The sequence below is a fragment of the Camelus ferus genome, chromosome 4 (assembly GCF_009834535.1).
Source record: "Camelus ferus isolate YT-003-E chromosome 4, BCGSAC_Cfer_1.0, whole genome shotgun sequence".
Classification (NCBI taxonomy): domain Eukaryota; kingdom Metazoa; phylum Chordata; class Mammalia; order Artiodactyla; family Camelidae; genus Camelus; species Camelus ferus.
The window spans coordinates 13,400,189-13,415,168 of record NC_045699.1 but is presented as its reverse complement, the minus strand read 5'-3'; the positions used below and the strand labels follow the sequence as shown (position 1 = coordinate 13,415,168).

The 14,980-nt window shown below is 37.4% G+C and overlaps 1 protein-coding gene across 1 annotated transcript in view; it reads right to left on the bottom strand.

The window, feature by feature from the left end:
- PLAA (phospholipase A2 activating protein) overlaps positions 1 to 14,980 on the bottom strand; it is a 33,808-nt gene extending 18,828 nt beyond the window's left edge. Inside the window, exons 1-5 of the mRNA XM_006189895.3 lie at positions 14,414 to 14,980; positions 9,241 to 9,434; positions 2,012 to 2,112; positions 1,806 to 1,926; positions 21 to 188 (exon numbers count right to left, since the gene is read on the bottom strand). Of these exons, the coding sequence (XP_006189957.1) occupies positions 21 to 188; positions 1,806 to 1,926; positions 2,012 to 2,112; positions 9,241 to 9,434; positions 14,414 to 14,769 (940 nt within the window). The 5' untranslated portion in view covers positions 14,770 to 14,980. The remainder of the gene's footprint in view (positions 1 to 20; positions 189 to 1,805; positions 1,927 to 2,011; positions 2,113 to 9,240; positions 9,435 to 14,413) is intronic.

Here is a 14,980-nt window from a genome sequence, read left to right as displayed (position 1 = left end):
TTAGTGTAAGATAATCTTACCTTTACAATTTGGAAAGACAGATATGCTATAAATATAATTTGTGTGACCATAAAATACTTCAATACACTCGCCAGTGATTTGCCACCTTCTAATACTAGCATCATTTGCACAGGAGAGAAATTCTGTTTCACTCAAAATTGCCAAGCCTCTTACACAGTCCTCATGCCCTGTATTAAAAACAAAAACAAAAACATATATATATATATATGTCAATAAAAATGGATAATTTGGTTGATGGTGCTGTGTTTTACTGACATTATAAAACATACCAGTGAATATTAAAAACTGATTTCCAAATTAGGATTAATATTTACAAAGCACTGAGAAAAGTAGAAAAATTAAGATTATAAAAAGATTTCAATTATTTAAGAGTTTAAAATTTTCACCACAGAAAAGTATACTTTTTTAAAATATGGAATAGGTTGAGAGAGATTAATTCATTTAAAACCACACAACTAGTGGCTGAGCTAAACAGGAATTCAAGTTTCCTGCCTCTTAATCCTACCTCTTCTGATTCAAATAGTAACCTCTCCTACCCCTTTGATTCAACCAAAACATAAAGTCAAACACTGCTGCTTTATCAAGAGAAGTATCTCACAATTCATATAAATGCAGGCATTAAAATGATAGAATAAAAACTAATGATTTTTGTTTCTTTAAAAAAAGGCAAGAATTTACAGAATACACTTATTGCATTATGTTCTTAATTGTTTAACTGGAGATGTGTATGTGTATATATATATATATTCCACTTATCAAATATGTACATATATGTTTCCATTCATCAAAGGGTACTAAATGTTTTCAAAAACTTGATAGAATTAAATTTCCTTCGATATTAGTTGAGAAGCTGTAGAAGATGTCACTACAATTTTTTTTTTAAAGGACCAAACATTATCAGAAGCTTGTGATCTAGTAAAGCAGATCAGCAGTCAAAACCTTTCCCATGCTCAGTATTTACCGATTTGGATTAGCTATCACGGAGTGATAAAAACTTGACACATACGTTATATGTATGGAAGCAGAGAGAGATATTTAGTTATAACTCATAAATTTTCCATCTACAGATAGTTTTATCTTTACAAAAAGACTTGCAATATTATCCAGGGTGTTGATCAACTTTTAAGGAGTAAATAAAAGCAAGGAAAAACAAGCAAACAAACAAATCACACCAAAAATGTAAGTGCCCCACAAATAAAACATCAATACTAATACTAGCTAGCAGATACCTCAGTGTAGGACACATTTAATAATTTTAGTATGTTTAATAATATATTAAGTAATATTTAATAGGTGAGGTTTTAAAAGACTACCCACCTGAAACCACAACATACACAAAGCCTAAAATTTGTTATTATTAAACAATGTACTTCAATTTTAATAAAAGCACTAATGATGGTTTCCTCCACATCTGAAGACAACACTACTGATCCACCCTCAATAAGACTTACACTTGAAGTTTCAGGCTGAACTTGCTTAAATGACAACCAAAACGTAATTGAGCACTGAAAGTTATATACATAAAAAACACAGCAGCACATACACACATTATAGTCTATCAAGTAGCTATTTATTGGTCTACCTCTAGTTGTTTTATGAGAGGTCTCCTTATAGCTTTTTAAAAAGTATTCAATATTAACTGTCAGAAAGTTCACATTCACTCAAATTAAAGAGCTCAAATATACTGATGTTTTCCACTTTAAACCTTCTAAACTTCGGAGAAAAAAATCATCTGAGCAAACATGAAGGAATAAAATTATAAAAGTTGTCTACTCTGATATTACCAGAAAAAGTCCTCTCACATCTTCCAGCCTTCCACAGTTTAATAGTCTTGTCTGCTGATCCAGTTAACATTAAGCCTTGTTCAGGTAAGATCTTTACTGCCCACACTGCAGCTGTATGACCCTGTGAGTAAAATGTATGAAGTTAAGTTGCCACAGAATCATCACATTTAATGATTTTCTAGAATATTCACACAGAACTACTCTACCTGTAAGGTCATCATGCATTTGTCATTCAGCCAGACTTTAGCAGTAGTGTCCCATGAGCCACTAAGTAATGTCCCAAATTTTCCAGATGAAAGACTACACACTAAAGGGAAAAAAAGGCATTAAATTAATGCATTTTCATAGAGAAATATGCTGAACCGTGTTAGTTATTAAAACATTGCAATTTTAAAAACACTTTATGAAGTGACGGTATTAGCTAATTAAGGCTAAACTCAGTGGAAATAGAGAAGAGTGCAGAGGTCAAGAGCAAGCACAACTCTGGTGCCAGACTGCCTGGGTTCAAGTCCCAGCTACACCACTTATAAGCTGTCCGACCACAGGGATATTATTTAACATCACATTCCTTGTCTGCAAAATGAGGGCACAGGATTAAGTGGGTTGCACAATTTCTTCCAGTTCTAAGAAACTACATTGGAAGGTTATGCAAATAATTTTGAAATGCTGGTTATATACATATTTAGGTCACCTTAGTTAAAATGACAAGAAAACTGGAACTAAGCTAATGTTTAACAGTAATGGAATAGTTAATTAAATATCGTATTATTTTGATGTAAAACTATACACGCTAAAAATTATAAATATGAAAAATTATCTAAAAACATGGAAACAAAAAAGACAGAGTTCTGATTAAAAATGGAAGATTGTTCACAGTAATGCTATAAATGGCATTAATCTACAAGGACAAAGAAAACAGAAAACAACTGACTTCGCAAAATGGAGAAGGTTACAAGTCAAATACCCACAGAAAGAGATTAGACGCAGAGTAACTGGCCCCACAAAACTATGAGACTTAGTATCCAGCCACTCAGTTCCATGGAGGATGAGGCTAATCAAAAGATCTGAAAAATGAGAACAGTGATTCAAAGTCTATGCACAACACAATGAAACACTAGACCTCTTTTCTGCCTACAATGTCAGGAAAATACATCCTCGTCTACTGCAGGAAGGAGACTGGAGGCTTATTCTCTGGAGGAACTCAAGCAGAATTTCCAGATTCAGGCCACCAGGCATAATAAAGGGCTGGAATAAGCAGCCTTAAGAAATACAAGGGGAATAAGTGAATAGTCTCCATCCTGAAATGTGGTACCTATAGCTCCCGGCTCCCACAATACCAGCAGCCAGGCATCTATCCCACCCTACCTCGGTAAGAGGCAGGAGAATTCCTTTCCAGGGGACTGAATAATGGTAAAGAACTCCAGATGTAGACATTTGAGAGGGTTTCCCATTTAAAAGTCAGACTATCATATCTAATGAAGCCCGCCAATCACCAAGCTCTATTTACACAAGCTAAAAAATTTTCAATCAATTTCTGTGTATCTTGTTCTTAAATATGAGCAGCTAATCTAATACCAAGAATCATTTAATAAAAATCTCAACGATGAAAGAGAAAAAACAAAAAACAAAAAACAAAAATGAAGGATTCATAAGAAATCCAATTTCAGGAAGCAGGAAAAAAAATCTTCAATATAAAATTATTTGTAAACAGATATTATATAAAAAAGGACTAATGAGAAAACAAGAAAATTAAGGTTAAAAACAGAAGACCCAAACCAAAATAATAAAATTATAATAATAGGGGGAAAAAAGACTCCTGAGAATTAGACCCAAAAGGCAAAGACATGAAAAACAGGAAGGTTAAGAAAGTTAGAAATTTTTCAAAATGTTTGACATCTAACTAGTAGGGATTCTGGAAAGAGATAACTGGGGAGGTGGGGTGGGAGATGGGGCAGAGAACACAGAAATAGTACAAAAAAGATTCTAAAAAGTGAAGAACATGATATCCAGACCGAATGAACCCACAAAAGTATCTAATGAAAGGTACTTTGAGAAACAGAGACAGAGACGCATTGTGAAATTTTATCACTTCCCATTAGAAATACAGAAGATCCCAAAAGTTTGGGAGGGGACCAGAAGAGTGTCCCATAGGAAACATGGGAAATCAAAACAGCATCAAACTTCTAAGTTAACACCATATGCTGAAAGACAACAGAGCAATGCCTTCAAAACTCTGAGGTTAAACTGTTTTAACACAGGATTCTAAATCTAGCCAAATTAATAATCAAAGATAACACTAAAATAAGGCCATTTTCTAACATGCAAATAAAAACTATATTTAACCGCCATGTCACAGCTTTCTTAGGAAGCTGCAATAGCTGCATAATACTAAAACGAAAGAGTAAGTTAAGAACGACAAAAATATGGGATCTAGGAAATAGGAAAATCCAGGGATGGCATTCGTCCAGAAGTACCAATACAACAGCAGGCTAGAAGGTTGCATGAGGGAAGTTTCCAGAAAACACATGGAACATATACATATTTTAATGTGTGTGGTAGCCATTAGTGATATTCATCAAATATTTTCTACTCTTCACCTTCTAAGCAAATGGTAAAACTGAATTTCCCCAGTTCCTTTGGCTTTAGGCATGCCACATGACTTATTGTGGCACTGAAAAATGAGCAGAAATAATGTTACTTCCAGGTGGAAGCTTTAAGGACAGGTGCACAATTAAGCCATGTTCCCTCCCCACTGCTCCAATGTCTGTGAAAGCACACACTGTCATGAAACTTCTGTCATTGGGATCCCTAAGTGATCACCACAAGCAGAGCGCCCTGTTGCACAGGATCTGTAAGAAGCAAACCAAACTTTCTGTGTTAAGCCACTGTGATTCTGGAGTTGTCTGTTACCACAATATCACCTAGCCTACTTGACTGATTCAGAAATCAGTAGCAAAAGTGAGGCACTCCTGAAGCAAAAAAAAAAAAAAAGCTGAAAATATATATGGCATTGGCTTAGCAGGTAGGTAATGAGGAGGCTGTCTGTCATCACAGAAGACTGGGATCCTTATTACATAGTAAGGAGTATTTGGTAAAGCTGTTACCAGCAGTAACTCAGGACCTGATAAACTTGTAGTCTAATGAAAGAGGTTGGAAAATGGGACTTCATTGAGAGGTATCACTTACTATTGGCTTCATCTGGCTAGGTATAAAAGAATGAAGTAAGATCAAGAAGAACTGGCTGGTACCCAAGTAGGAATGAAAAGTCCAGAAACTTAGGGACTTGTAGGGATGGAATAGCCCCTTCAGCACCAAAGGACAACCAAAACCCAGCCATGCAACAGGAACAAATGGCCATCCATTGTGCACAATGCCAAAACTTCCAGATGGATTTAAACTATTTTCAAAGCAAAGAAAATTAAGATTGTTGCCATGAAAATCAGTATTTTCAATTGGGAAAATAGCTCAGGGAAAAGAACCTAGGAATTCAGCTTTCCAACTGAAGTCTGACAGACTCGAGGTTTTAGTAGTTAAATTTGGAGAGGCAAGTAGGTAAAGGAGGAGGACAGGAAGAAATACAGCAAATCTGCACTGCAGTTGACTGCTAACAGAGATCTGACTGGAAATCAAATAGGTTAAGAAACATAACAAGTTTTTAAGAGAGTTATACTGCCAAAAACTAAAAAAGTCTTTGCTGTTCAAGACTTAAAATGAACTTGTACACTCAACTCCCATATTCCCATAGGCAGAAAGCAAGTTGAGAAAGGTGTTTAGTCCCCAAGGAGGGCATACACTTCAATGTGACCAAGAAAAATAACGGAAAAGCAAGAGATTCCCAGAGGGCTAAAGGAGAGCCATGAAGAACAGATTGGGGAACCCCTTTTGGAAACCAGAGGAAACTGATCACAAAAATCAACCAGTCTCAGAGCAGGGGGAGTCCCTGAAACAGCCACCCATCTGGATTTCAGATGACTATAGGTTAGAAACTGCTGTCTTTCATTGCTCCCTTTTCTGAACAAGACTGCTTACTCTGTCTTATTACCCTTAATGTTTCATAATTGTATACTGAGTGAATGATTGACAGATAACTCATGTTTTTAGCCCACAGATCTCTGAATTTTAGCAGAACTGTATCTGGACCTGATGTAGAAACACCTGAGCATCACTTCCCTGATGTTTAGAGTACTATGTATCACCCAGAGATTCTTAATTTTGAACTCAATGCTGTAACTGGAGGGGACTTTTGGCCTGTCTGACATTGAGAGAGGACTGGGTATATGATAAGCCTAATTTATAAAGGGCTTTAAAAGTGGCCAATAATGCCCACATTCTATGGGCAAGAGCTTTTAATATAGTTCTCAGGAAAAAAATGCAAAGGCCCCTTCCATATATGAAAAGATGCCCCCCTCCATAATGAGATGCAAACTGCCCCATACTAAAATATCACTTTCACTTATCATTTTGGCAACAATCTAAAAATCTGAAAACATACTTTGATAAGGGAAATAGGGACTCATATACTGCTGCTGGAAATGCAAAAAAAGTAACAACACCTAATGAGGGGATTTGGCAATAACTAACAAAATTACATATGCATTTACCCTTCGATCCAGAAATGGATATCATACCTAAGTTACACTCACAAAAGAACAAAATGACATATGCATAAAGCCATTTATTAAAGCACTATCTGTGCTACAAAAAGACTGGATGTCCATCAATAGGGGACTGGCTGAATAAGCTAGAATAACTATAGTACAGCTACACAAAGAATTACAAAGCCACTGTAAAAATGAGTGAAGTTTTCTTTACATGGCAACAAAGTACTCTCCCGGACAAGATTATCAAGCAAAAATAGCAAGGGCAGAAAATGGCATGTAGTACATTACCTTCTATGTAAGAAAGGGGCAATATAAATATACATACATATTTGCTAATTTTTTTTTGAGAAAGAACAGTTAATAAAAAATTAGTTATTTAAAAGGAAAGGATGGTACAAGAAAGCAATACTGACAGAATCTGTACCATGTTGAATAGTTTTTCTTTTGAAATTTTATGTTTTATATAATTACAAAGCAAAATTAAGTTAAAAAAAAATCCTGGTGAGCACCATTATAGCTCAAATTGAGGTTTCTAAATACCATTTCCTACTAAAAGAAAGACATAATGCTTCTTGGCAAAATAGCTGACTTCAAGTCTAGAACAAGAAATGCATGAAGTGAACCTAGAAACTTCTGCAGTACCAAAAGCAAGGAAGACTACGGAAGGTCTTATGAAGGCCACAGGAGCCAATTTAAAGAGGTTTCCAATGACCAAATATGGGACAATTTGAGATTCAAAAAAAAGAGATGTTAGGGAATCAATACATTCTGAAACCCAGTAAAAGAGGAGGGCAAGGGGGCAAAGCAAGCATTTCTCCTGTGTCCTCTGTATTAGGGTCTCACATGGTGGAAAGTTCTTCACAGAAAAAAATGCTGCCTATTAAATGCAGAAATAATGGTAGAGTTAGAGTATAATCATTTTGCAAATTTTAATGAAATACTCAATCTATGCAATGATCATCAATAGATGCTAAAGACTGTCAATATAAAAGGCCGATGGGTATTTTACAATAATAGATGAACCTTAACATCACAAAAAGAAATAGTATGTGCTTCCTGTTGTGTCACAGCAGAACGTACACAATGCCTACAGTGTTCTCACCAAAAACTTGAATCTGAATCTGATCAAGCTTCTAGATCTAACTGATGGGTTCCAGGAAGAGGGGACTGAGGGACATGATAGAGGAAATGAGGCTTTAACCAGCAGGGTTCAGATTACAGGAAATTCTACAGGTAAAATAGGCTGGCTTCAAATAGAGAGGGAGTAAAAAAGGAAAGAAACCAACAGATTGAAAGACACGTGGACCTTGTTTGAGTCACAATTCAAACAAACTGTAAAAAAACATTTCTGAGACAATAGGCTAAATTTGAACATTCACAGGGTATCTGGTAGTAAGACATTAGGTTTTACTTTGTTTTGTTTGAAGTGTGATAATGATATTATTTTAAAAAAGAGAGAACCCTCATCATTTTGAGGGGTCAGCAAACTATGGCCTATGGGCCACTTATTTTTGTACAGTGTACAAACTGAGAATGGTTTTTATATTTTTAAGTGGTTGAGAGAAAAAACATGTGAAAACTATATGACATTCTAATTTCAGTGTCCACAAATAAAGGTGTAGTGAAACACAGACATGCTCGCTCATTTATTTATCATCAAGGCTGTTTTTGCACACAACAGCAGAGCTGAGCAGCTGTGAAAGTGACCATATGGCCTGCAAAGCCTAAAATATTTACTATCAGGCCCTTTACAGAAAAAGCTTGCCAAACCCTATTTTAGAACTACAAACTGAGGCATTTATAAATGAAATACTGCACTGGAAATTTCCTTTAAAATAATGTTGTGAAAGAGGGGAAAAGATGAAACAAGATAGTCTATGTGTGGATAATCCTTGAAGATATATAAATACACCAGTGAAAGAGATCACTACATTATTCTCTCCTATATGTTTTATTTATTTTTTTATTATTACCTTTTAATTGGAGGCACTAGGGATTGAACCCAGGACCTTCTACATACCAAGCATGCACTCTACCACTGAGCTATACCCATTCTTCTATATATTTTATATATAACTTATTATAAAATACTGTATCTCTACTTTCATATATATATATGAAGACTTCCTTCATAAAGTTTTAAAAAACTGTATCACTCTGCATTTAATATTTCCCACATGTACATATAAAACATTTTACAAACTCCTTAGAGGAATCAAATTTAGAGTGTTTGTGAGCCATACTATTTGTTTACAGATGTCCCAAACAATTCCAGATACATTTAAAAAAGTAGTACACATACTGTATTGATTAAAGATATCATCTTATAACAAAGAGCCCTTAAGCAAAACACAAATCAAGAAATATCAGAGAATCAGAAATATACACAAGTCACAGAAAACACTATCCAAAAGTATTAAATGATACCAAAGCCTTAAACACATTCCTTCTGGGTCTTCAATTTGCTGCACACAGACATAACAGCCAAAAGATAAAGAAACACTTCTCAGTTTTCCTGAGTAAATGAATTTCTTGCAAAAAAAAACCCCTGAAAAACCAAAATTACAAAGAGCATAAAAGAATAGTCTACTTTTTATTTTTTTATAACTGAGCACTTAACTTTTTACATAAATAAGCATGTCAGTCTTTACCGATGACAGTAAGTCTGTAACAGAGAATTTACAAAACAATGATGCACCAAAAGGTTTTCACTAACAAGCCATAGCTACAGGTGAAACAAACATAATAAAAACTAGGGAAAATGAGTATGAGAAGTTTATCTTCAAAAGGATAAAACTTATTCAAAAAGAAAAATACCAAAGCGTTATACTCACCAGTATTTTTGTGACCTTTTAGTACATAAAGTGGTGCTGGACTCTCCAGAGAGAAAATGCAAATATTGTGGTCATTCCCTCCAGTGGCAATTAGTCCATGAGGGTATATGTCACTTGAAGGTATAATGCACACACAAGAGACAAAATTGGAGTGTCCACTCATACAGTGCATTTCTGTAAAGCCCCTGTTAGGACTGGAAAGACACGGTAATTAATTAGATATATATTTGTCCTCTGACTTAGCCTAGGACATAAGTTGTCAAAGTACTCATTTTCTTTTAGTGTCTAGGCTGAACATCAGAGTACATACTATTTTATGAATCTACCATTTTAAATTAAATATTTAATTATGTTAAATATCTAATTTATATTAGCTACTACAGAGGTTTACATCAGATTAGGAGAAGCTTAATTTGTGTTTCACTGCAAATTAACAGAAAGAACAAGGAAGGAAAGGGAGGGAAACAAATATCCTAAGTGGCTTTTTCTCATCCTCCATCTTCATTTCTACTTACTAGTGATTGTAAAGAATTCTATTCCTGACTCAAGCTAAATAAAGGAGTTTGCAGTCTAGTCGAAGGAGATAAGACAAGTGCATGTAAAGACAGAAGACTCCTGAATAAAGACTGCACACATACTCATCTATAGTCATGCCCTCCCAAACACCACTATAACAATATATGGTGGGCTTTTATAAAATGTGCTTTTAAAAATCATTTTATCGATAAGCCTAAAGAAATTTAAAATATAGGGCATGTTTTAAAATTTATATTGTATAAACCACTAAATCTACCTGTAAGTGTCCCTTCGCTCTTTCCAGTATAGATGTCTGTGTGTATCTTCTATAGTGGTCTGTGAAGCTCCTAATTTCAGAAATCTAGATCAAGTTCTTCTTTCTATCTTCCCAACTTCCTAGCACAATGTACTATGTGGTAATCATTAAATATTTCTTGAATCAGTGAAAAAATATTTAAAGCATCAGAGAAAAAAAAAAAAAAAAGCAGCTAGACACCCTAGCCAGACAACTGCCCCTCCTGCAGCCAGCCAGTCTAAAGCTCTTTCTTTAGAAAAGGTGAAAGTCTTTGTCTCGGGCAGGGGGCACAAGGCATAATTAAGCCTCAGAGTATGAGGAATATGTACATTCATAATGGAGCCCAAGACCACCAAAGACAAAACTTCAAGTCCAGGCAGTCATCCTCTAGGAAACAGATCATCCCCAATGAAATGGTCCAGCCAAATAACCCTACATACAGTGAACCTCACAGCCAGCAAGCTCCACCCATACACACAGATCTTTCCCAGTTTTTTGGTTCTTCACCCTTAATACTAAGCACAGAATAAAAATTACCAGACATTTAGGGAAATATAGTGACCAAAACAAATAGGGAGTGAAGAAACAGACCACTAAAGAGAAAATAAACTAAAGAAAAAAAAATCATTACCATCCTTAGAGATATTAGATACTTCAACCATGAAACAAAAACATAATTTCACAAAAAGTCAAGGCAATTTCTGAGAAACTATAGCTGACAGAAAGAAAGAAATACAGAGAGAGAAACAAAAAAGAAATTTAGAAACAAGTTCAATATATGAAATAATGTTTCAGAATAGACAAAGAAAATACAGAGGAAGAAACCAAAGAATTAAAAAAAAGTCCCAGAACTATAGATATGAGTTTTCACAGTAAAAGGGCCCACTAATAGCCTTGAACAATGAATGAGAAAAAAATCATAGGTCAAGAATCAGAATGGCTTCAGACTTTTAAACCATAACACTAGAGGCTAGAATAAAATGGAGGAATGGCTTCAAAATTCTGAAGAAAAATTATTTGGAAATTACAATACCATAAACATTTGAATTATTATTCAAGTAGCAAGGCAGACTAAAATCATTTTCCAACTTGCAAGGTCTTAATACATTTATTATCACTGCACTGTATTTCAGGAAGCTCCTGGAAGATGTGCTCCAATAAGGTGTCAAGGAAGAAAATCAAGAAGGAGAAAGTTAAAGATGTTGATAACAGAAATCCAACACAAGAGGTCCAAAAGAAAGGATTCTTGAAATGACAGAGAAGGGAGATCCCAGGATTAGTTGTGTATCAGAGGCTGACAGACCAGGTCAGAAAGTTTCATTGTCAGGAAGATAAAACTGTAAAATAACCAAAGTGTCTAGAGGTCTTGAGAGGAGATCTAGAGAACTATTAAACAACATAAAGTTGAATTAGTGATAAATACATAGGAAATTAAGTAAATGAAAACCAAAAACAAGACAATTATTAGCTACAGGGAGATCATAAAACCATCGAGGAAAAGTTACCATGGTTTATTCCACAGCTCAGGTGTAGACAGACTCTGTACAGCCACAAAATACTAATTTAGTCTGAATTAAATTGAACTATATTAGAAGGCTCAGGGCACAGAAAAGATGCTTATGTGATGGGGCTGGTAGAGGGGAGAAAACAGTTAAATTTTCATATTCTATAAGAACTAATAGAAAACGCTAAAATAGAAAACGAAATTTTAAATGAAAAAGAGCAGTACAGTAGTTTATACACAGATATGGAAGCAAAATTCAAGAATAAGCAGTTAAGAGATGAAAATTTCACCTCCAAGAAAGGGAAATAGTGGGTTGGAGGGTAGAAAGGGACCAGCTCTGATTTCTTAACAAACTCCACACAACTATTTGACTACAGGCCCAAAGTGCCAAGTGTCTATATGAGGGAGAAGCCACTTCAGCCTTGGCATGGTCACGGAAGACTTGATGCACAATGTTAAACATGAAGTTCTGTCTTTCAAATATGGGGAGTTTTCCAAAGGCAAAGCAATTGTTGGTGACAGACTTGGGAAACCCAATTTACTGCGAGGAAGGCTTCTAGAGGCCTGAAGCAGTCTGCAACAATGACATGTTGACTGATTCGGTTTAATGTACAACCAAAAAATAACGTCTCCATTCTGAAGGGCCTTCAGAAGGCCGAGAGACTTTCTGGGTTTTCAATGCGCTCTTGTGAAAGATGACGTATCTGGTTTAGTCCACCCAAGAATAGAACTATTTTGCTTCTTTGAAGCTAAACTAAATTCCCCCATCATTCCCTGTCTATCCTTACATTACCCAGATCCAGAAACCTATCAACAATGGACAGGAGAAAACAAAAATGTTTACTACTTGGCTCCAAACATTTTATAGCACTTCATTAGCTTTATTAATATACCATGAAATAAATAGAAATTGTCAGGATGTGAGCCTTGAGGACACTTTTTATAGTGCTAAAGGTACTACTGAGACACCAGTTAGAATGTCAAAGAATGGCTCTGAGATGCTCTAGCCAAAGCGGTTGGAAATGAGAGGTAAAACAGCCTAACCTCACCAATCACCCACTATCAAGCACTGTGCCTAGTACAATGCAGGCTCTCAATCTCTAGTGTTAGTTGAATACCACAGGAATTTTGAAAAACAAAATCAACAAACAATATGAGTTAAATGAAAAGAACCAATTTTGAAAGACAATCATTTCAGCTCAAAGTTCCTCAAGTTCCCATGATCGCAGATTTAAGCTCTTGTCAACTGAGCACAGTCCTACAAAACCTGTAATAGTTTAGGGATTTAACTATTAAAACAGGCATCCTTTTGCTGCTCCTTACTGCAATGTTTGTATCCTACTGGGCATGCGCTTCTAGTGAACTCAATTTTAAATGCAGAAGCTTAATCAGAAATTTGGATTCCAAGAAGTCATGTATCAGTGTTACCAAGTGGTTTCGAATATCACAGAATCCTAAGAGTTAGAAGAGAACTTTAGAGGTCATCTTATCCAACATAGGAGTTTACTCTACAGTATCCCTAGTTTAGTCTGTCATTGTCTTGGCTGTACTACTTGCTGCAAAAGCCTCTAAACAGAAGCTAGCAGAAACTTCTCAATAAATAAATCATGCTGCTCTTTGAAGGCTTCCACCTACTAACTCCTTTCCTCAGCCCTCTCCCCACTACATGATCTGGCTCCTGCCCTCACCTTACAGCTCATTCCTTCCTGCACACAAGGTCTTTCCTCTTTCTCAATCTAGGGCCTCTGTGTTTGTTCCTCCTCCTGCCTACAGTGCTCTTCCAATTCAACCCTCATTCCTTGCTCCCTTGACCAGCTCCATCTCGGTGTCATCTTAAAAACAACAACAACAACAACAAAAAACCCTTCCTCAGAGAGGCTTCCTTCTTTAACATCTCTCCACACAACTCTACATCTGTATTTGTTTTCTTTATAGCACACATGCTAATGTATAATTATCTGATTTTTCCATCCATCTTCCCTCCCAGGCTGTAGATAACATCTACAAACACAGGGAACTTGTCTGTCCTCTTATTCTTCTTAAGGGTCACAAACAAATAGGAGGCACTCAATAAACAGTTATCTTTGGAATTTATGTATGGTCACTCAAACTCTGAGTGAAACCTCTGATGGGAGACTTACCACGTAAAATAACTCACCTCAATTATTCTCTATCTGACCTGAATCTGTCTTCCAGGTCTTAAGTTTCCTGTTACAGCCAGCCCAATGAGGGCTGAACTCTTGAACATAATTTGGACTGGAACCTAACTTTCTGTTTCCTATTTTTTTTTTTTTAAGTCTCTGAAAATCTTCTGATGGCATTGGACTTTCTCTCCTCAAGAACACAGTACATCCCTACACAGCCATGAAACATTTGAGGGGTTTCGTTCCCTCCACCCAAGCCCATTACATACCCCAGACTAAAAAACTTACACTTGGACAACGTGGAGAGGAGCCAATGCAACTTTCTGCAATGCAATTTTTGATAATTAAGGTTCTCAAAAACTAAATTTGTGGGAAGATTATACAGCAAATTCTAGGGGAAGAACAGGAGTTACTTAAACTTCATCCCAGATGCTTGCACTGCACACTGCCTCATTTGGGAGGGTGCACCTGGCATCAAAAATTTTTCAAATCGAAAAGAAATATGGGAACTCATCGCCCCACAACTGAAGCCACAATATGTAAGAGGTTCGCCCAAGGTCATCGACCCGTTAGCCGACGGGAGGGAAGGCCGGGAAGAGGGAGAAGGCAGGATAGGGCAGGGAAGGGTCTAGGGCAGGGAAGGGTCATTCTCTTCCGAAGCGCGTTAGGAAACTTACAGCACAGCCGGGTGACAGCGGGACTCCCAACACTCACCTGTCCGGGACCCAGAGGCGGGTGGTACGGTCTCGGGACACGGACACAAAGGCCCCCGGTGGGTAGAAGCAGCTTACCAGGCCCCGCACGTCCAGCTCGTGGCCCGGGAGCGAGCAGCTCAGCCGGTACCTGGTGGCGCCACTCGCCATGGCCCTGGTCTTCCGGGGCCCAGGACCCGGGCACTGCGCAAGATCTGTCCGCAGAGAACGCTGGGCGTACGGCGGGAGAGGGCCTGTAGGTGAGGGGCGCCGGGACCGGAAGATCCGGAGGGCCGGTGCGGAAGGGCGGCGGGGAAGGGGCGAGACAAGCGGGCCGAGTGACACAGCAACCCTGACATGCACACCGGAATTTATCATCGGCCTCAGCCCGCCATGACGCAGAGCGTGTGCGTCCAGACTGCTGAGGCCGACGCGGAGCGAAGGCTCGCTTCTCTCCTGTGCACTGGACCGCTGGTCAAGGAACAGATGTCTGCCCCTCTGCCTGGACGCACGAATACGGTCCTTTCGGAGCCCGAGTCCTCTCCGAGCCCTAGCTGAGCTGTTTATCGTGATACCGGAAGTGGGCCAG